Source organism: Danio aesculapii, chromosome 2, assembly GCF_903798145.1.
Source record: "Danio aesculapii chromosome 2, fDanAes4.1, whole genome shotgun sequence".
NCBI classification, from domain to species: domain Eukaryota; kingdom Metazoa; phylum Chordata; class Actinopteri; order Cypriniformes; family Danionidae; genus Danio; species Danio aesculapii.
Window position 1 is genome coordinate 35,222,400 of NC_079436.1, and position 23,788 is coordinate 35,246,187.

A 23,788-nucleotide genomic window follows, 5' to 3' on the forward strand; every position below is an offset into this window, starting at 1 on the left:
GCACTCAGGTGGGTGCAGAAATACAAAACTTAAGCTGTCCACAACTCCATACAGCCACAAAATATAGATGTACTGTTGAAAAATAATGCACCGCAGCATGAAGAAATCAGTCAAGCAATCTGGCCCAATGGCAGCTCCCCCAAAACATCTACAGATTAAATTTGCCAACCAAGTTAAATGGTTAAAACAGGTCAGAAACACACGCCGACCTGCAGATTTTTTCTTTCTTTCTGCAGACTATTCTCAATTACCAGAGTCAATAAAAGAAGATTTTGTGAGGTTTACTCCACAGTATTGTGTTGGGTTTCTCTGCTCCACTGAGGTTTCCTGAGAACACGCTTCCTGTTAACCTTGGTGGTCCCTTTGAACGAATTCACAGATGGTCATACAAAAAAAAAAACACTAAAGAGGCCTAATGTCCCAGTTATCATTTTATATTTCATTTTGGATTCTACTCATCATAAAAGTCCTTGTGCTGTGATTGATGGGATTAACAGTTAGGTTTGGAAAGCGGGATCGCTCTGATTGTGATGGTTGGCCGTGCAAGGTTCATTCCCTCTGATGTCTCTATTTCTTAATCTAATGCCATAAGCAGACATTCGTCGGGGACAAAACATTAATCAAATACTTGTCGTGCTTCTTTGCGGAGATTGGAGGTTGAACGTTAATAACTCATTCTAAGGAGCCCTTGTTTGTTTACTGAAGTAGACACTCTACTTAAATGTGACTTCGGGATGGATGTTCTCACTTTTTTTTTCTATTCATCAGCTACAGCATCTGTTGAACAGAAGGACCGGAGTGCAAAACACAGATAAAAACATGCACTGACCCATGGAGACGCAGAGGAACGGTGGCTTCCGTCGAAATATGGACTCGTTCAGCGAGGGGTAGGCATCAGTCCCCTGCTACTTGATTGACACCATCCTGAGGGAGCAATGCAGCACATTCCAGCATTGAGGAAAACCTTGACCTCGAGTCCAAAAGGGGCTTCACCTCATAGCTGGAGGGCTGAATGAAACAAAAGTAAGTGCGGTGGAAAGTTAGCAAAGCTACGTTGATCAAAAAAGTCAATAATGAGTTTGTCAAAAATGCTGGTCGCCGTAACACAATTCCGACAGCCAACTTTAGGAAGTAATTTGATAACGTACATACTGTATCAATCATTTCTCTTTACTAGTGGTCTGTCTTCTTTATGTTAATAGTCCTTTAACAGACAAGTAATAATACAGGAAATACAAATAATTCAATAAGTGATCACAAGGCTTATAGTCTTTGTGAAAGAAAACAATGTTAATAATTATCGATTGATAATTATTCTGTGCATATTAATCCACCAAAAAAAGGTTTGATGACCAAGTCTGACCGATTGAATCTTGAGGCTTTAAACTTTCTTTAATAAAAATATCTTTAATAAAGTAGTGTGATCATTAAAAACAACGTGCATATTTTCTTTAATTGTTAAAAAAGGATATGTTGTCCTCTATTGTTGGTCTATTTGTATAAAAAGGAGAAAGACCTCATTGCAAAGTTTACAATGTAAGTGTCTTAAACCGTTTTAGATATTTATGTTTTTTTAGAAAACTGCACTTTATATTTTGATATTTTTTACAAAAACAGCTCATGCACTACTTTGTTGAATGCATTAAAATCATCGTTATGGTTTGTTTTCATGAACCTGTTTCTTTTTTACACTATAGTGTCACTAATGTAAATAGAATACATTTTGGAAACATCCTGTTCATTTTTAGTCAAACTATACTTGGGTTTATGTTATAATCTCAGTCAGCACAGTCCACTCAATCATTTTGGAGAGTTGGAAGAGGTATATAGAACTGGTTTATTTACTGATGTCTTTGAATTATAGACTCTTGTCAAGAAACCTTAAACAAATGAAAATTATAACTGCAAAATTGCATAATAATAAATGTAATGTTTGGTTTGCAGTGCGATGATGCGCAGAAATTTGCTGTCTGCCAGAGGGACGATCATGAGAACTTCAGCATTGTATTGGAGGATGAGCAAGTCATGGCTGGCTTGGAAAATCTGGTTAGTACGTGCACATTTTTTCTTGGATTCACGAATGCTCTAAACCTCACCAATACCCAAAACAACAAAGACACACCTTTGAGGCCTTAGCAGCTCTTATTTGAACTGGATGTAAACTTACCACAACTAATTTTCCACAAATTAAAATCACTTAAAAACAAACGAATGTTGAGTTTCCAACCTGATCTCACGAGGAAACATAACTATTTTACGTTTTGTCAATTTAGTGGCTAATTCGTACGAATGAGTTCAGTTGTATGAAAATGTTTGATTTTAAAAAGGAGGCGTGGCACCCATTCCCCCTCCTAAACCCAACTGTCATTGGGGGATAAGCAAATCATACTAAATTGTACGAATGAGATTATACGAATTCATACAAATTAGCCACTAAATAAAAAAGTTACGAATTGCCGTGAGATCGTGTTGGAGTTTCATATAAAAATCCATTGCTACAATGTTTTGATGAAAATGCACTACATTTATTGATTTATTGATTGATTGATTGATTGATTGATTGATTGATTGATTGATTGTGGTTGTTGATATTTTGAGATACAATTTCAATCGATTTACTAGTTTAATGTCACGCAATATACAAGTCAGATTTTGTCTAAAATGTGACTATACCCTCAAAACAAAGTTTGTGTATGAACAGAGTTAAAAATGACATGGATAAAGCAGTGTTTTACATAACTTTTTCAGAGCTTAAAACAGCTTTTGATTTGATTGACAATCAAAATGGATTGTGTATTAGTTTCATTATTAAATATATTTTTATAAAAAAATTTATATATTTTATAAATAAGTCATTTATGCTAGGAAATATAAATAAATTGTGGTTTGATCTATGACCTTAAAATAAGCAGCACGGTGGGACTGTGGGTAGAGCTGTTGCCTCACAGCAAGAAGGTCGCTGGTTCGAGCCTCGGCTGGGTCAGTTGGCATTTCTGTGTGGAGTTTGCATGATCTCCCCGTGTATGTGTGGGTTTCTTCCGGGTTCTCCGGTTTCCCCCACAGTCCAAAGACATGCGCTATAGGTGAATTGAATAAGCTAAATTGGCCGTAGTGTATGTGTGAGTGTGAATGCAAGAGTGTAGGGGTGTTTCCCCATGCTGGGAGGACATCCATTATGTAAACAATATGCTGGAGAAGTTGGCAGTTCATTCCGCTGTGGCGACCCCTGATTAATAAAGGGACTAAGCCGAAAAGAAAATGAATGAATGAATGACATTAAAATAATGTACAGTAGTTATGTTGACGTTATTTATTCAAGTAGTTTTTGCTACTTAAAGTCAAATCTTTACAGCGCACACCTCTGTACAAGTTCCAGTTCACACTGACATTAATATTGTAAAAAGCAATTAGTTGATTTTGACCATTGATTTTAAAAAATGAGTGGACTTTAATTTAATAGTTTTAAGGCAACAGGTTTTCTTGCTGTTTTAAGTAAATGATCCATGTGCATTTTCTAAGTCAATGGTCACTTTTTACAGTGTACCAAATATAGTTTTTTATTATATGTAAAAAAAAAAATCATGTGCCAGACCTTTCTGAATCCAATGTGCTTGTTGTGAAAAAAAGCAAGAAAAGAAGTCACTTAGTACTCAGTGCTCTTTAGGGTTTTAAGTACCTTAGGATAAAGTATGTAGTAAAAACCATTAGATATTTGTCATTATTGTGGGACAATTAGCAAAAGAAACCTCATGTAGCATGCAATACATCTTTTAGCCCTCTTATATAAAAAAAAACATGAAATCATGTCAAAATAAAAAAAGAAATTATAAAAAAAGTTAATGAACATGGTGAACAAACGGGAACAAGTCTGTGCGGTGTGTGTTCTTTTTAAACTGATGTCAGCATGAAAAGATGTACAGTATTTAAGTTTAATCAAGGAAAGAAAGAAAGAAAGAAAGAAAGAAAGAAAGAAAGAAAGAAAGAAAGAAAGAAAGAAAGAAAGAAAGAAAGAAAGAAAGAAAGAAAGAAAGAAAGAAAGAAAGAAAAGAAAGAAAGAAAGAGAAAAAGAAAGAAAGACAAACAAAAGTATTTCTTCAAATGACTTTAGTTGCTTGTTGATTGAATATTTTAGTGTTTCAAATGACAATTTATTGCACTAAAAATTATGTTTAATGTTAGCTTACTTGTTTAACAACTTATTTAACAACTTAATGTTAACAACTTATTTAAAATGAGTTGAAACAACACAATTCTTGAGGTTTTTAACATATTTTTTTGTTCAATCCACTTACATTTGTAAAAACTAACAAGTTAATTTAATTTCTTCAGTATTTTTTACATTGTGTGTTTTATTTTATATTTCTTGCACCACTAATTAGTGATTTGCAACGAAACACAATTTCTTGTATTTATGCAAGTCTCTGATTTCACTATGAATATCTTTACAAGTACATCCATTTTTTCTACTCCCCCTAACATATAGTCGAGTAATGCTGTGAATAGTTTTTTAAATTGCTCTAAGTTATAGTCAACATACTTTCTAAAGGGAACCATCAAAATAAAGTTTTTGCACAAAAGAGCTATAGAGCAGATATGAATGACTTCTCTGTTGTTAAGAATCAAAACAAACGTTAAAAGCCACTGGTCCAGAAAGCTAGACTGATGTGGAAAATAAACAATCTTGAGGTTACATATGCAAATCACCTGTTACGACATATGGTAAAGAGCTCAGAGCATGCATGTCCACATGTGTGCAGTGTCTGAATTTCTTTTAAGTGAAATTTGTGGGAACTTTCTGAAATATGCCTTCAAGTGCACCTGGGAAACTTGTGCTTTAAGACAGGCTTTTGTTATTGAGACATGTCACACATATGGACACTGCCTATAAGCAAACAAACAAAATTTTTTGCTGATCAATTAAAATACCAACATCTGATTTAAAAATGTAAAAATAACACAGAATTAAAGCGATGCAGCAATTGTTTCTTTCTTAATGTTTTTTGGATCGGCGACGCAGTGGCGCAGTAGGCAGTGCAGTCGCCTCACAGCAAGGAGGTCGCTGGTTTGAGCCTCGGCTGGGTCAGTTGGCCTTTCTGTGTGGAGTTTGCATGTTCTCCCTGCGTTCGCATGGGTTTCCTCCGTGTGCTCCGGTTTCCCCCACAGTCCAAAGACCTGTGGTACAGGTGAATTGGGTAGGCTAAATTGTTCGTAGTGTATGTGTGTGTGAATAAGTGTGTATGTGTTTCCCAGTGATGGGTTGCAGCTGGAAGGGCATCCGCTGCATAAAACAAAGGCTGTATAAGTTGGCGGTTCATTTCGCTGTGGCGACCCCGGATTAATAAAGGGACTAAGCTGAAAAAAAAATGAATGAATGAATGAATCAAACTAAATTTAGAAGAAAATGACTTAAACGTTAACTCTTACGTTAAACGTTAACGTAAGCTTAGTTTTTCCAAGTATCATAACAGGTTGCAAGACAGGCTCGTTGTGAATACGTACCCCCGTATACATTTCTGGAGAGCACGAATTATGTAGCCAAAGGTATGTACAGGTATGGCTGCATTTTTTCTTTCATCCAAACGCTACGATGCATTATGATGCCGCGGATGGCTTCTGTTTCTTTTCGCGCTACCAGCCAACCACTTACCTCCGTGGTGACGGCTTTTTCACTGTTGCCAGTTTGTCAAGTGGCTCGCCAAGTACGTCGGCAGACTTGAGACACAGAGCGGAGTTAACCACAATGATAGGGTTCGAATCTAGCAAAGAATGGTTCCAAAAAGCAGGTAAGACAAAAACAAAAGGAAAAAAATTTAAATAAACAAGTAACTAACAGGGTGAGAGCGTGGTAATATCTGAAAACATGGTAAAAATCATATGGCTATTTTTTTCTTGATTGCTTTTTAAAAACACTATCAGTTGGGTTTAGAGAAGGGGGTGGGTGGGGGTGATCTGTCAGATTGGTCAGTCAGTCAGTCGACAGCGGCCTCTGGTGGATTTCCGTGAGAAGAGCAGATGTACCTCTTAAAATGTATAAGGGCTGTGATTCGTCCGTATATATGCGGATTTCCGTGATTTCCTAGCTCAGTGAAGTGACCCCTTTAATTTGTGTAAATCCAAAGGTTTTTTTTGAAGGTGGGGGGTGTCTCATTGAGGTTTATTGTCATCAAAGCTGACAATCTGATGCTTTGCACCTTCACTATTCATCATTGTGCCGAGAAAGGAGCAGTAACTGCTTTGTTTACGTCATTCAGCGATGTAACTGTAGACCTACTGTGTATATAACATAATGATATTGTGTAGTCCTTTAATGTGCGTGTATGATGAAGCCGCTGACCTTATTCAAGCTTGTAAAATAGTTTTGAATGTGTGCGCGGCTGTGCACTTTTTCCACTCTTACATTTGTATGTCATGACCTTGTGCGTTCTATGCACATTATAGATAAATCCATATTTTTACAGTTCGAATTGTTGACTGACTAGTAGTTTATTTATCACGTAGAATAAAGAGTACTAAATTACAGTAAAGTTTATATTCTGTGGACACAAGAGAACTAACCGAGTTAGTGGCGTCATCTAGTGGCAGTGTGTGGATCTGTCCCGACATTGAGGTACAAAGTAGGCCTATTACATATTACTTGGGTGTTTATTAAACTGATAAACATCTAACAAAAAATAAACTTAATTGTGTGGCTAATATCACACATTTACATAAAGAATATTCTTTATTATTATTTTTAGAATTATTATTTCTATGATTAGTTATTATTTAAAAACACACAGAAATATACATATTTGCGTGGGTTTCCTCCAGATGTTCTGGTTTCCCCCACAAGTTGGCGGTTCATTCCACTGTGGCAACCCCAGATTAATAAAGGGACTAAGCCGAAAAGAAAAATGAATGAATGAATGAATGAATATATGTATTGTGTGTTCCTTCTTTTTTGTCTTTGGCTGATCACATGCCTGATGTATTTCGCATTCTCCAGAAATGTATAAAGGGGTACGTATCAATAATGAACCTGGGTTGCTTATTACATATTATAAAAATGTTTCAAAAAATTAAATGACTGTTTTTGCTTTAAACAAGAAAACAATATCTGCCAATGGACATAAATTGATATGATGGAAAACAAGATTATTCAAAAGCATATCTTGACATCTTGCATGACATTTATCAGATATGAAAGTTATTTGCCCAGAAAAACAAGACAAAGAAAGAAAGAAAGAAAGAAAGAAAGAAAGAAAGAAAGAAAGAAAGAAAGAAAGAAAGAAAGAAAGAAAGAAAGAAAGAAAGAAAGAAAGAAAGAAAGAAAGAAAAAGAAAAGATTTAGCTTACAAAATGTTGATCTCAAACTCATGGGTTTCACAGTCACATCAAGGTTCAGTTTTGTTTCTGATTTTCACACTCCAGTGGGGATCAGCATGGAATGTCTGAATATGAATTCAGTGGAAGTCAAGCCCTTCACACCGATGTATTTAATTTTTTATTTGTTAAAGAACAAAGCCCTGACTGGGTCTGCTTTGTTTTTGGAAAGCATTGATCTCATTTAAAAGCAACTAGGATTTCAAGTGGCCTGTGAACAGCAGGAAATGTGCTAAATATTTTTTGAAGCCTTTGCTTTAGAAGTATTCAGATGACAGAGTTGCAGATATTGAATTTAGAAAAGCAGCACATGTAGTACACAGACATTTTGCTTTTGCTTTTGTTGTGTGAAAAAGATATCTAATAGGCATCCAAACATAGACATCTTGGCTAAAACAAAGATGTTTGGGTTGTCAGTAAAAATCTCATAGACATCTAACAATAATTTAAAAATAGACAGGAATGAAAAGTCAGTCTGGTTGCATGGTGGCTCAGTGGTTAGCACTGTTGCCTTTAAGGTACAATTCTCGCTATTAACAAACCATTGACTGGGATATTTATCTCCATAAACTACTAATTTGCCGCATATAAATAGTTAGTAATAGTTGATATAGTTGGTTAGTTTAGGTATTGGGTAGTATTAGGGATGTAGTATAAAATCCTACTTTATAAGTTCTAATAAACATTATGATTATTTAATTCTAATAATATCTGGCATCGTGGTGGCGCAGTGGGTAGCATGATCGCCCTAAGCTAGAAGGTTGCTGGATTGAGCCTCGGCTAGGTCAGTTGGCATTTCCGTGTGAAGTTCTCCTTGTGTTTGCGTGGGTTTCCTCCGGGTGCTCCGGTTTCCCCCACAGTCCAAAGACATGCAGTATAGGTGAATTGGGCAAGCTAAAATTGTCCATATGTGTATGTGTGTTAATGAGTGTGTGTGGATGTTTCCCAGTGATGGGTTGTGTGTAAAACATATGTGTAAAACATATGCTGGATAAGTTGGCGGTTCATTCAGCTGTGGCGACCCCAGATTAATAAAGCGACTAAGCTGAAAAGAAAATGAATGAATGAATAATAATAACTTAATATTACACTTTAAAACCCAACAGTCAACTTTATCAAATGAAACGAGTGTATTTAACTCAAAACTTACTGAAAGTACTCAATTGAAAAGAGTTTTGAACTCAGTGTTGAAGGTAACGAGTTGATTAAATACCTCACTGCTTCAACTTAAATGGAGTAAGTTCACAGGACTCATATAGATTAGTTTTTTTTAACTCAGATTGTTTGTAGCAATCGGTTTCCTCATACGGTTTGAGTTGCCTTAACTTATTGGGTTTTACAGTACTCAGTTGGTTTGAGTCCTCTTCATTTATTGGGTTTTACTGTGCTCAAAATGCGTTGTTTACTCAAATGGATTAAGATCACAGTACTCATTAGGATTAAATAAAATTTCTTAACTTTTAATTTTTTTAAATGGTTTGTTGCAATCAGTTTACTCAAATGGTTTGAGTTACCATAACATATTGGGTTTTACAGTGTAGGCAGCTAATAAGTAGCCAGTAGCTAATAGTGAGAATGGTTACTTAAAGTGTTACCAAACTTTTAAAGAAAGATACAGATTAGCATTGTTCCTCACTATCATCTCTATTGGTGAGTAAATATCCAAAAATGGCTCATGAATTATCACCATAAATCATCATTTAGACACAACTTAAAGAAAGTTGTAAAAAGCTCTTTGCAATGTCGTCTACTTGTACAGAAGGTGTATCTGAAATAGAAAAACAGCCTTCAGCAACTGTGCCTGCAGGCGTAAAGGTTTTTCTTTCTTTCTTTTTCTTCTGTTGTACACAAAAGACAAATTTATAAACAGATAGCCATTGACACCCACAGAAGAAAATACCACCAAGTCAATGGTTACCGCTTTCCAGCATTCTTCAAAATATCTTCTTTTGTGATCAACAGAAGGAAGAAACTCAGACATGTTTGGAACCAGTGGAGGTGAGTTTCTGATGACAGAACTCTTTCATTCATTCATTCATTCATTCATTCATTCATTTTCCTTAGGCTTAGTCCCTTTATTCATCAGGGGTCGCCATAGCGGAATAAACCGGATACCCTTCCAGCTGCAACCCAGTACTGGGACACACCCATACACTCTCACATGCACACTCATACACTACGGCCAATTTAGTTTATTCAATTCACTTGTATAACATGTCTTTGGACTGTGGGGGAAACTAGAGCACCCGGAGTAAACCCACGTGATCACGGGGAGAACATGCCAACTTCACACAGAAATGCCAACGGGTCCAGCTGGGACTCGTACCAGCAACCTTCTTGCTGTGAGGCGACACAGCTAACCACCGTGTCGCCACTGATGACGAAACTATTCCTATACATTTCCTGTTCCTATTAATCAACCTAATATCACAATAATTGGTTTATAGCAGCATAAACTGGTGTCTAGACTGCGACTCGATCGGTTTTAATACACATAATGGATCTTCTTTGTAAAATCGGGCAATTTGACACATGTTAGTATTTTACTCAGAACACATCTCCTAGTATCTTTTAACAAAGGCTGATTGCTTGGGAAATTCTACAGGAATTTACTAGGACAGTTTTTTATGAATGCCTTGAGGTTGAACTTTAACCAATGTCATGCTGAGAAGCACACAAGGGGCTATTTGTCGGTTGTTTTTTCATTGTTGTCTGCTTTTGTTTTGTTTTTTCTTCTTATTTTACCATTGTTTTATGTGGGTATTTATTCTGTGGTAATGACAGAATGGTAGACGGGCATAAAAAAAAGCCATGAAATCTGGTAAACAGACACAAAATGAGCAAACTTACCTCTGACATCAAGCTGTGAGGAACGAATATTAAAACAGACCTTCACTCTCTCTCCCTTGTTTATCCTTATAGTTTGTAGGCCTGTAATATGCTCAGCAAATTTGCTGTCTAACATGATTTCTTGTGTGTGCAGCCAGTCTGCATTACAATCAGAAAATTGTCTGTAGGGCTGCTTGTTTCTCTTGTATTGAACTGCTATGAACACAGTGCAGGTGCAGGATACAGACAACCTGGTAATGTTGCAGATCATTTTCCAAAATTTCCAGATGATGAAAACTAAAACAGTTGCGTTAACTGACATTAACAAGTTTACATCATGTATATTAACCCTAAAACCCATCACATAAGTGGAAATAATAGACATGCATTTTTATTAAAGTAAAGAAAGAGAGGGTGTTTTGGAGGTAGAGGGGGTATTTTGACTTTCTCAGCAACTTTAATTACAAAGCTATTTTTTAAATCAAACATTTTATTCATATAAGGTTAATAACAGACAAAAAAATGAAATAAAATAGTGCAAGGCTGGTATAACCACACTCATGAAAATAACTTATTGGATGGACTCAATTTAATTAAAGACAGGATTTCCATCCAATAAATTAGTTTAGCACCAACTAAAAAACTATTTACACAATTAAATGCAATTGAGTTGGTCCAACATGATTTTATCAAATAACAGTTTAAATACATTTGTATATTTATTTAACTTAAACTCAGAGGTCTAATAATATCATGTATGTCTATTTTGTGTCGTACATTTCATGTCTCTTGTTTTTATTTGAAGTTATCCTAAATGAACTAAAAGACATTTTAGGGATATTTTATGAGTTATACAGTCGATTGAGACTGACCTCAGAACTAATGTTAGGATAGTTATTTCTCACTGAGCACAGCAACAACCTCCATTTTTGCTAATGAAGCTGCCAACACACAAAGCATGAGTGCTTCTGCAAGGTGGTAATCTCAAAACTCAAAGCATTACATAAAAATTTTCAAAATAAGGTGAAGATTGAACTCCAACAAGTATTTCTATTAACTTGAAACACTCAAGATTATTTTTATTGTCAAACTTTTCCTCTCTTAATTCAATCCCACGCAAAGCATGCTGGGAACTACAAATCCCCTAACCAGGTTGGACCAATGTAACCGGTTCTCCATTGTGTTTTCTTTTAATGTGGGAGTAACCAGATGGATATCAGCAGTTGTGACGGCTCTTTAATCACTCCGGATGTAAACAAAAGCACAGATTTTACAGTGTGTCTTTGCCCTTAAATCTCCTCTGTTTAAAGGGAAAGCGCAATGGATTTAGCCTTCACATGCTTCAGTGACAAAATTAAATCCAAATCTCGATTAAAGTGAAAACACAAAAAAATTTAACAAATGTGAAAAATAAAGGTATAATTATTATTCAAACATAAAAACTAGCTTCAAACTTGTTTTTAAAAAGTGAAGTTAACCTTTCTTAGAAATTTAAAGGAGAAGACACACACAATGGAAAACACCTCAGGTATACTTAATAAACACTTTAGGTACACATTTTGTGTACTTTTATTAATAAAGTAAACAATAATTTCCATACCTGTTACACCAACACGATTCCTTCATGTTTTCCCAACACAAAACACTTATGTTAACTTAATGGTTGACAAATTTAAATGAACTGAACATAAAACAAAGAAATTAGCCAAAGAAATTACAATTGTGTTGTTTCAGCTCATTTTAAACAGGTAGTTTGAAAAGGCAGTAGTAATCATGTTTTGAGTGCATTGGAGGAAGCTTGTGGCATACATTTTATTGGTGATTCTCTGCAAAAGACCTGCTATTTTTATTTTATTTTATTTTTTTATATATTTTTTTAAGCCCTCAGGGTGGCTTAAAGTTTTTTTTTATTAGATAAAAGATAGATAAAAGAATATCGAATGTTATTTTGCATTGTATTATTATTGTTTTACTCTGGGGGAAAAAGTGTATTTACAACCTGCAGGTATGGCTATAGTCACATTTAAAAAAGTAAAAAAGTTTGTTTAGTTTTAAAGTTAGTTTTGCCTAGCTCTTATTAAAATGTTCATAAAAGTGGCATCTTACCCATAGTTATAACCCATTATAGTCCACTGCAATTGGCGTGTAAAAATAAAAGTAATTTCAGGATCAATTTTTTATTCATTGAAGTATAGTTGAGTAAAGGTAAATTCTGCCATCGTGTGGTTGTGTACTGCAACTACATACAATTTTTAACTTATTAACTTTTAAAATCATTACCTTTCTTAATTTTCATGCTCTCTGAATTGTTTACGAATATTTTTTCTTGTGAATCTGTTTTTGTTCAATGCTATGTTTATGGTTGGTCTAGAACAAGGATATCCAAACTCAGTTCTGAAGGGCCAGTGTCCTACTGAGTTTAGCTCCAACTTGCCTCAACACACCTGCAAGGGTGTTTCTGGAATGCTTAGTAAGAGCTCGATTAGTTAGCCTAAACTAGTCAGAACTAAACTTTGCAGGACCTTCCAGGAGCCAGGACTTATTTTGGGCGCACCTGGTCCAGAGGATTCCAGATGCAGAGCTACAGTTTCCTGGACTTTACAAAATATTATCGCAGCTTAAATATAATTCGTCATGACAAAAAAAATGTGATCGACATTATTATGACATATCGACAAAGTCTCAAAATTTTCAAATAGTTTAGCACTGTTTAACATCGTTGACAATGCTGAAATGCTTGGATTAACATTAAAACAACCAGCAGATGGCAGTAATGAAAAACTCCATTCAATTCTCACCCTGCAAACTGCCAGTGCAGATCAACATGGCGGCGTGGAAGCTCCTCAGCACGGGCATGGGCTTTCTGCACTCGTCCTTGTCGTTCAGCAGACAAGTAAGTTGTCTTTGAACATGTACTTTTGTACATTTAAACACGTGATATTTGTGTTTTAATTATGTTGTGATTTAGAAAGCGACATGGTTCGGAGGTATAAATGTCTAACCGAGACATTCTGATGACATTTGTAGGCTGTCATGTAATTTGTTGTTTTAATTTTTGTTGTCGTTTTGTAAGGGCTACCCATAAATACTTGTAATGTGCAAACAACTATAACATTTCAGTACATGAAAGTAAAAGCATATATAAACTCTTGTTAGATATTGATAGCAGTTTAATGGATGAATTTTATATATAACCAATACAAATATGTAACTGACTCTGTAATAAATACTGTAATATACATTTATTTTTATTATGGTGAACTGTGGTATTGTAGTATGATATACCTAGTTGTAGAAAATGTAATACAGTTCTTTTATCTTGTATTAGTTGTATTACCACAGCATCTATAGAATTACCACAATGCATTAATACACGTACTTTACTATAGTAGGGTTTAAAACAAAATTACTATAACATTTGTATTTATATAGAGTATAAGTAAAGAAAAAAAAAGAATATATTGTAGAGCTGCACGATATTGGAAAAAGCGATCATTGCGATATTTTGATATTCTGCAAAATATATCGTGACTCTATTTCAACAGATGACTTGAATTTCTTTATTTGGAAAGGATTGATCATTTTAGATTGGTTGAGATGAGAAGTGCATCTGACTAAAATATAATTAACCACCTACAAGCATAGATCAGTGCAATTAAAAAATACAAGATACAATTGAAATTAACAATGTTTTATCATTTTCCGAATCCAACAGTCTTCAGGTACTGTATAGTCAATTAATAATAATAATAATAATTCAATATAATTAATCATTATTAAAGTTACAAACAGTAGAGTTTCTTAGCCGTGAATGCTTTTAAAATCATTATACATTCACGGGCCTCGATAACACATGAAAATTATAATATATAATATAATAATATATAGACTCACTCAACATTGCATATCTTGCGATGTGACTATTGGGAATTATCACATTTACTATGGGGATTTGTATACATGTTATAAACATTTATTTTTTATCTACCTAGTGAAGTTATGCATGTGAACATTAAATATACCACCTTAAGTATTATGTACAGTAATAATAATCTTGTGACAAGTTGTATTGCAAAAATCTATCTATAAATAGAAAATATCTGATGTCCTTCAGGCCTGCAGAAGTCCAGTTGGATTGATGGAGCAAGTCAGGAGCTACTATGTCGACTGGAGGATGTTGAGGGATGTGAAACGCCGTCAGATGGCATTTGAATATGCAGATACACGACTGCGCATCAATGCCATTAGGAAGAATACAATTTTGCCAAAAGAGCTACAGGTACAATTTAGAGTCTTGCCATTTCCATTCAGTCAGAGTTTATACTTCAGAAAAAAAGCACCTTTCATTTTGCAGTAATTAATATTACAGTAACCCATTTATAGAGTCATTATCGTTAACATAACAATGTGAATTGTGTCATTAACATAATAATAATAATGCTGTCCATGTTTGTCATGTTTTTGTTATTAGGAAATAGCAGATAAAGAAATCGCCGCTCTGCCTCGAGACAGTTGTCCCGTGCGCATTCGCAACAGGTGTGTGCTGACCTCACGTCCACGTGCAGTGAAGCGCAGATGGCGTCTTAGCCGAATAGTTTTTCGTGATTTAGCAGACCACAGCCAGATGTCTGGAGTACAGAGATCAATGTGGTGATCAGCCATGACACTGCTTTTGTTCTACGTCATTGTCATTCAGTGTGTGTGAGCGTTTCAACCTATGAATGAACTTGAGCTCGGTATGCTTTTGAAAGAGAAGATATTCATATTACAAGAAAAGACGGAGCAGGAAATTCATCAAGCAACTACTCGAATGTTTTTCTGCTAAATTGATTTGGAATTTATATTGTTGAATTTTTTTGTTTTTTGTCTTCGAGACCGATGGCAAATTTTATATGTTATGTTATTGTAGATACAATAAAAAAGGTGTAATGTGTTTTATGTTTTGTGAGTTTATTTAAAGTTTAAGAGTATTGGCTTCTATTTTTAATGCTTCTGTATTAGTGTTATACAAAAATAACTTGGTACTAATTTGCCATAATAAAATGAAAAATACAAAAAGTATAAAAGTTAAATTTCAGCCATATAAAGTGCTTCAAATCATTTATTGATTTAAAAAAAAAAAAAATTCAATCCATAATTATTGCACTTACAGAATAATAAGAAAGATCAATTAATCAAAAGGATGCCTGGAAATGGAATTTCAAATGAAAATATGGTTAAAGTAAATAGTTGCCGGCAGCTAGCTCTCTGCAATTCACACATGGTCACCCACTGAAGCTAAGCAGGGCTGCGCCCGGTCAGTAACTGGATGGGAGACCACATGGGAAAGCTGGGTTGCAGCCGGAAGTGATGTTAGTGAGGCCAGCAGGGGGTGCTCAACCTGCGGTCTGGGTGGGTTCTAACGCCCCAGTATAGTGAAGTGAGCTCAGTGAGCGCCATCGTTCATTAAACTGAGGTCCTGACTCTCTGTGGTTGTTAACAATCCCAGTATGCCCTTCGAAAAGAGTAGGGGGCCAAATTTGCCCAATGACCTCCGAACTATCCCTATATCATAATTGGCTTCATCACTCTCTCCACCAATCAGCTGGTGTGTGGTCTGGTGCAATATGGCTGCCATCACGTCATCCAGGTGGATGCTGCACACTGGTGATGGATGAGGAGATTCCCTCCAATGTGTAAAGCACCCAGAAAAGTGCTATATAAATGTAAGGAATTATTATTATTATTAGTTAAAGTTTAATTAAGATAGCACATTTATATGAACCCATAACACCAACAAGTAAACATTTTTATTCAAATATTGGAATAACTATGAATATATTATATAAAAATATTATTTAATAAAGTTTAAAATGTATGAATAATCCAAATAAATAAATTTGGAATTTAAATTACAGAATTGAGTACAATATTGAATAGGACATATGTAATGTAATCTGATTTAATATATATGATTTAAGTAGATCATTTTGCAAATGCTATTACGGGTTATTTACTGTATATTTTAGTTAATTAGTTTTTGTATACAATAAATTAATTGTCCTTTTTAAGGATGATAGTGGATAAAAACCTTCTATAAAGTTGTCCTAAAACTATTTAACAACACCCATTCTTATTTGTTTAAACTTTTTTGATCCACTTTAAATATTGACTGCTGTAATCCTTTCAACATTATTATGCTAAGAATTATGTTATCTGATACAGTAGGTGTGATACTTTTGTAGTACTGTAATTCATAAACGGTTGTCATTATCAAATAGATTTTATTACCTTTTTATTATTATTTATTTGTTTATTTATTTATTTTACTGTTATTATTGTAAACATATATTTATTGTAAAATATATTTTGTTGTGCGCCGGTAATCATCTATCTATCACAATCCACTAAAATCAGGACTTTTATTTTGTCATGATGCGGAAGTAGGAATTCTTCTAGAAACAGCGCTTCACGCATATCAGCGGTGTCGCTGCGCCGGTTGAAAGCAAAGTTCATTTTCATCACTTCAGTAAAACTGTTCAGGATTATTAGTTTCAGAGATTTTTCCAAGACAACAATGGACATCAATGAACTGGTAAACTATTGCTTTTCTGTATTTTACGCATTTTAGTAGAGGAGAGCAGGTTCCTGACAGGTTTACTGTGTACTGTACCGAATCTCATACAGTGGCATTAAGAAGCTTATAAATGTGAATAAACTGATGTTTTACCGTGATGATGATTTATGGGATACTGTGTGAATGAATGATCAGTATGCTGTGAGATGCAAGATATGGAATGCAGCTGTTACTTAAATCATCGTTTTCACGGTATCAGTTAAATTTTCACTTGTTTAAATGCTAATTCTTCATATTAGGAATTAGATTACTACTAATAACAATTGCATTTTTAATATGAGCAATTGCATTTCCACTAAAATATGAATTCTTCATGGCAACAATGACGTCATCTCTCGTAGACGTCTTATTCTTGATTTTAGGAATTAAGTTGTTTCATTCGTGCATTCTATGAAATAACCAATAAGTGTTGCATTAAAAACAAAAGTATATATAAAAAAGACTGGTTTGACCAGGGAATTATTTTTGTTTCAGATTTACTAAATAGCAGTGGTGAGATTTATACTTATCAGGAAATTCTTTCTTCTTCAGGGATTTTTTTTTTTTTTGGCATAATGATTATAATTCGATTGTTAAAAGCATTGCTAATAAACTGCTTTGCCTAATGAAAATTCATCTTGCTTATAACTCAGTCTTAAAGCAAATTCCAAAAACTGTACTTGGTGGTATCAGTAAAATATTACACAGGTACTATCCCTGCAATATATTTATTAATACATTTTTAAAAAGACATTTTACCACAATGTTCTTTTTGTAACACTGAGCCTGAAAGTCTTTTACATCTATTTTGTACTTGTACATTTTCCGAGGATTTTTGTGAAACTTTTACAAAATAATTAACTCTGACGAGTGCATGATTCTTTTTTTGAATAGTAAAACTGGCTATGATGCACTCAATAATGCTTCTTGGGATAATTTTTCTTGGGAAGTTGCACATACACAATAAGGTCTATTAATCCCTCCTTTACTTTTTTCTGTAAAGATTTAAAAATATTTTATAATTCTTTGACCTCAATTACAAGAAACAAGAAGGCTATAAAAACCTCTCTAATAATGAAAAATATAATCTGTACAATCTAATCATTTAAATATGATAGACCCCCCCCCCCCCATATATGTCATGTAGTATTTTTTATTTAATGGATGTTCTGCATCACTGACTAAGTTTTGTATGACTGTTACATATGTTATCATATAATCCTGTATGCTTGTCAGTTATATGCTTCAATTAAAAAAAAATTTACAATTAAAAAAGGAATTAAGTTTCAATATTTACAGTATTTTCACTAGTTAGATGTCGTCATTTAGGCTGCCGTTCAAATTCAAATGTTGAAATGAAGAATTGAATAAAATACAATGCTTTAAAATATTTTTTACTATTGGAAATAATATAAATCTAAACAATATAATATAAAATGCCAATATAAAACTAAATTGTCATTGTTACTAGTTCCTGTGTGTTTATATCTGTGGAATGAACAAAACAAAAAAGTTTGCTATAGACCACTGACTCTTGAGCTCGCCTGTGCTGAAATGAAGCTGATGTCAGATTTGTCTTGTGTCTGCAGATTGCAGGTCTCGAGAGTGATCTTAAGGAGATCACGAATCTGCAAGAGAAGTGTGAACGACAGCGCGTGCGGGACATATTAACACAAGAGCAGAAGAAGATCGAGAAAGAGCTGGCACAGAAACGGCAGCAGAAACAGCAGCAAGAAAAGAAAGAGTCGGGAGACAAAACTGAAACAACAGTCAAAGGATACACAGTCAAAATTAATAATTATGGTATGTTAGTATTATATATTGTGATCACAGACATCTGTTGTTTTGACTATGATATGCATTGGTCTTGCACATGGGGCATTTCTAACCACCAGAGGGGGGTCCGCTTTTCAGAAGTGGATTACTCGGTTAGCTAAGAGTAAAAATCAGAATTAAAAAAATAATAATTTACAACAGTTACACAATAAGTATCTTACCACTCCAGATCGTACATTTTTAAGGGGTCCAAAGAGGACATTTTTGTACTTTTTTATGACTAATATGTACACTTTAGGTAAGATAAAAATATGCATCTTTTAGATACAAACCTTGAGAGATACATATTTGAAAATTGAGTACAATTTCTGAGAGTGTATTATATTACACATGGCCAAAATTCACATTTTTTATGTGAAAGACTGATTATATAATGTGCAGGAGTCCTATGCATGCAACAATGACAGCTAATATGGGAGTGATTTAATGCATCACAGGAGATGCAGACCATTTATCAAATATCAAAATGCTTTTTTTTTATTCTAAATGAATTGAAATTGCCAGTTATTTCCTGAGATTAAGATATATGAATACTGAATACAGAAGATCTGCTCTAAATACGCATGTACTAATAGCCTACAACAAATGTGGAAAGTCATTACATATCCTTTAACAAACCGTTTCATTTACTACCGATTTAGTCTTTTTTTCTAATGATGATGATGTCATTAAAACACATTGTACTGAACTGTCCTGCTTTTACCGCAGAAATCTTTTTTTAATTAAATGAACTCACTTGAGGACATTTTTTGCAAATCTTTAAATTTTTTTATCATGAATTAACGCAAAAAATCGTATTTAAATATGCATTTGTTTGTTGTTTTGAATTGTATATTTATTAGTGAAACATTCTTGCCATAAAAATAGCCTTTGTTGCTGACATGGCATTAAATAAAAAAAATCATCACATTACAGATGTACACATCACATCACAGTACTTTGATCTTCTATGTGAAGCTGCTTTGACACAATCTACATTATAAAAGCGCTATACAAATAAAGGTGAATGTCATTACGTGCTGTCTTGAAGCCAGCCAATCACTGCATTGATCGTTAGTTTGAGGATTGATAGATATGTCCTTCACAACAAACAAGAGCACATGCAGTAACCTCAGATCAGTTCATCCAGATATTTTACTCTGATTCACAAACGTGTGTGAAGGACCAAATTAGCCAGAGATCAGTTATCATGGTTAAAATATTAGGATCTGCCGAATCATCTTGTATCGTTTAAGCGGAGGGACGGAGAATGGACTACTGGGGGCTGTAAAAATTACAAAAAAAAGTTACAGATTTTTAATTAATGAAAGAGAAATCTAAATAAGAACATTTGATTTAAGATAAATAACTAATTAGTATAAAAGAAACAAAATAATAATTAAAATAATGAATAATTGTTTGTGGAAAAACTAAATCAATACTTGGATTGAATGAATAACTGATTAAATAAATAATACTTGATTAAATAAAAATAGACAAACATTAATTGATAAAATGAATGATAAAAATAGGATTAAAATGAATAAATGGTTGTGTTAAAAAGGTATTGAAAAAAGGTTAAAACTCCATGGTAATACACGTATTGTTTCTGTCTTTTAGGATGGGACCAGTCTGACAAATTCGTCAAAATCTACATCACACTAAAAGGAGTGCATACTATTCCAGCTGAAAATGTAGAGACCAGCTTTACAGAGAGGTGTGCTTTCAGATTGAATATTGCTTAACTTTGGTTTATTTTATAATTAATTTTATTGTGGTAAACATTATATTTGTATAATTTCTATACATTAAGAAAGATTATTCTGACATCTAATATATAAATTAGACATCATGATACCTCCTGCAAGCTTTGTAAACATATGGTCAAGTTCCAAAAGATTTCCACAGCTAACTAGGTTAAAGGGCAAAACATGTCAATGAGTGTAAACACTACTTTCGTGTTTTCACAGAGGCTATAATGTTCTAGTCAAAGATTTGGATGGGAAGAACCATCAAATGACAATCAACAACCTTTTATTCCCCATTATTGCAGCAGAGAGTAGTAAAAAGGTTTGTCACTCTTTTTTATTTATTTATCTTTTTTAAGTGGTTTCGTTTTGACTGATAGATAAGTCAAATAGATAAAAAGAGACCATTGTGAAATTGGTTTGTTTACAGATAAAAACAGACATGGTACTTCTCATGTGCAAGAAGAAGTCAGCAAAGAAGTGGGACTGCTTGACACAAGTTGAAAAACAGTCCAAAGAGAAAGAGTAAGTAAAATCCACACACTTTCATTTTCGCTTTGGGTTCGTTTTTACATTTGTATGCAAAAGCAAGACTTTGAATTGTGTAGATTTATTCCATAAAATTAAAATATAACAAAGAAATGTATATTTAAACATTGCTACATTGTTATTTTAGTATAAAATGTTTTTTTAAAGTTTAAAAAAAATATATAAATATGTACATATTTTAAAGAGTGTAATACACTCGGGACAGTAGACAGGATCGTTACTAGTCTGGGGTGCGTTTCCCAAACAATGACGTAACCCGCAGCTGAACTATCATAGTGTGATGCATAGTTTCGCAAATGAATGAATGATGTAGTAACAAGTAGTTTCTCTATCGCAGATCCATCGTTTGAACCGCGTTAACGTAAAACGGCCATAATGATGCTCTAAACGGGGTGGAGTAGCATCTTCTTTAGAGAAGAACCCCATAGTTTCTTTGTGCAAATGTTGTTTTACACGCACACACATTTTAAAACAAAATCAAATGTTAGTTTTGGTAAAAACATGCACTCGTTTTCTATAATAATTGAAATATATGTAAATGGCACATATAGGGCCTGTGTTTCCTTTACAAATAATATTGAGAATATTCCATAGTCTATTCTAAATTAACATAAAATCGCTTACAAAAGCTAACATGTATACTAATATCATATATAAATAAATAATGAGGCTATTTATTAAGAAGTGAAATTTTATATTTATTATTTATTAGGAAATTAATTAATTAATTTTATTATTAAGTAGGATATTTTTTATTTTATTTTTTTGAAAAGTCTACTTTTACAATTTGAGACATGCAAATCACTGCAGAAATGTTTTAACTGACAGGCCCATGTCATATACAGTTCAGATACTTAATAAATAGCCTACTCTAAATTAAAAGCATTAACGTATGCTATGTTTTTTGTTTTCACAAGCTTTGGAGACGTAACATAAATTCCGCCTTTAAATAACAGGTCACCTATAGCTTTCATCATGAGCCACGGCTGCATTCAAAATGACATCAATGTTTTCAAAGTGCACTGCGAAGGCAGCGCAATAGTAAACATGAAGATCGCTAAAACTGAGCTGTAAAAATACTTTGAAAGCAAATTACACCTAAGAGAGAGGACTTTAATGATTTTTTATATATATAATTTCAAGTGCAAATGATAGAATGTTCTAAATGAATAAGGCATGTGGGGGAGGTTGGGGTAACTGGGAATAAAACACAACCAGGAACTGTGTTTCTAACTACAGTTCCAGAGGTGTAGTTGCAAGCATGCAAGTTTGTGAAGCAGTTTGTGATGCCAAATCAGCGAACTATGTTTATAATTACGCAACTTGCGCCTTTAGTTGGCTAACCATGGTTTTCGAAAACGCACCCCTGGTTGGATGTTGTGAGCACGTTATTTTTTCCATAAACAGGTAACAACCAGTACAGCAATGAGACGGCAACATCAAATCATGAAGCTAAAAAAAATGTCTGTTTCTAACATCATGGTAGCAGACATTTATGTATGTACAACACAACGAAAAAAAAGATGTTATATTTTGTATAGTTTCCCGTCAGTTTGGCAAGTCAGCCACCTTTTGTTTTGCAATAAAATACCTGCACATTTTCCATACTGCTATTTTTGTTTGCATGACACTTTTTTGCTCATTATACTTTTAAAAACATTTTTTAAATATTTACATTCTGGATTCACAGACGTTATTTTTGACACATTATTTAAGATATGTGGCTAAAAAATAGCTATTAACTTTTTTTTTTTGGTAGGGCCAGTGAAACTTTGGCAGGACAAGTAAAAATCTGAACTACTGACCCAATCTAGCCAGTAGAATTAATCCGTAGTGTTGAACCCTTATATATTTAAAATAGTATTTTGTGCTTATTTGAATTTAAACATTAGAAGAAAAAACAAATTTGTCTGCAGAATGCATTATTATCAGGATAACATCAGCCTTATACTACATTTGGCTCATATAAAAGATAACTTCATGGTAACCGTTATCTTTCAGCAAACCCAGCATGGGTGAGAACGCTGATCCGAGCGAGGGTCTGATGAGTGTGCTAAAGAAAATCTACACAGATGGAGACGACGAGATGAAACGCACCATCAACAAGGCCTGGGTTGAGTCTCAAGAGAAGAAGGCCAAACCGGATGATTTTGACTTGTAAGCCAGATTAATGACCCGCTTTCACAGTGAAGCACCCAAATTCAGCTGCTCTGCTCTACACGCCATTCCACTTCATAGCAATGATTTTACAGATTTGTTTTACTGTCAAATATGGCTGTTAATGAAATGTTTGTGTAAAAAGTGCTTTAAAGTGGTTATGTCCCCACTGTAATTTTATGTTGTGTCACAGGTATTCATATTCAGTGCGTTGTCATAGTTATTTTTGCACTTAGGAAAACAAAATAAAAGACCTGTAAATTATTTTATCTCGTCTTGTGTTTTTTTTAAAGATGCATAAATAGACATATAAAAAACAAGTAAATGACAGGCCATTTTAGTGTGTCCAACTCCAATATCTGATTTCAAGCTGCTTTTTTCAGATACTAGTGTATTTTCCATTAAGTACTAGTTTTTTGTCAGCTACTAGTGCTTCTTTATTTATTAGTATTGTTTAGATACTACTGTCTTTGTAAGCCTGATAGTACTTATTAAAGTCACTAAGGTTAATTAAACTTCTTTAGAAACAAATACAATTTCTGACTTCTTAGTTACTCAGTAGTTTTTAGATGCGCGTTTCTCCTCTATTTTGTTGCATCTGGTTGAGTATAGCACATCACAGCGTTTTCCAGTGTCTGGGTGCGACTGGAAGGGCATCCGCCGTGTAAAACAAATTCTGGATAGGTTGGCGGTTGATTCAGCTGTGGTGTCCACTGATTAATAAAGGGACTAA

At 34.1% G+C, this 23,788-nt stretch overlaps 2 protein-coding genes across 2 annotated transcripts; both read left to right on the forward strand.

Annotated features, from left to right (window-relative positions):
• The first annotated feature begins 12,996 nt into the window (after positions 1-12,996).
• Positions 12,997-15,124, forward strand: mrps14 (mitochondrial ribosomal protein S14). The gene is made up of 3 exons (XM_056467248.1): positions 12,997-13,084; positions 14,306-14,470; positions 14,663-15,124. The coding sequence occupies exons 1-3, from the start codon at positions 13,016-13,018 to the stop codon at positions 14,843-14,845; spliced, it is 417 nt and encodes a 138-aa protein (XP_056323223.1). The 5' UTR covers positions 12,997-13,015; the 3' UTR covers positions 14,846-15,124.
• Positions 15,125-16,621: 1,497 nt separating this feature from the next.
• cacybp (calcyclin binding protein) lies at positions 16,622-23,319 on the forward strand. Its single transcript, XM_056467259.1, has 6 exons — positions 16,622-16,765; positions 18,376-18,589; positions 20,222-20,318; positions 20,572-20,671; positions 20,780-20,874; positions 22,900-23,319. The coding sequence occupies exons 1-6, from the start codon at positions 16,748-16,750 to the stop codon at positions 23,057-23,059; spliced, it is 684 nt and encodes a 227-aa protein (XP_056323234.1). The 5' UTR covers positions 16,622-16,747; the 3' UTR covers positions 23,060-23,319.
• The last annotated feature ends 469 nt before the right edge of the window (positions 23,320-23,788 follow it).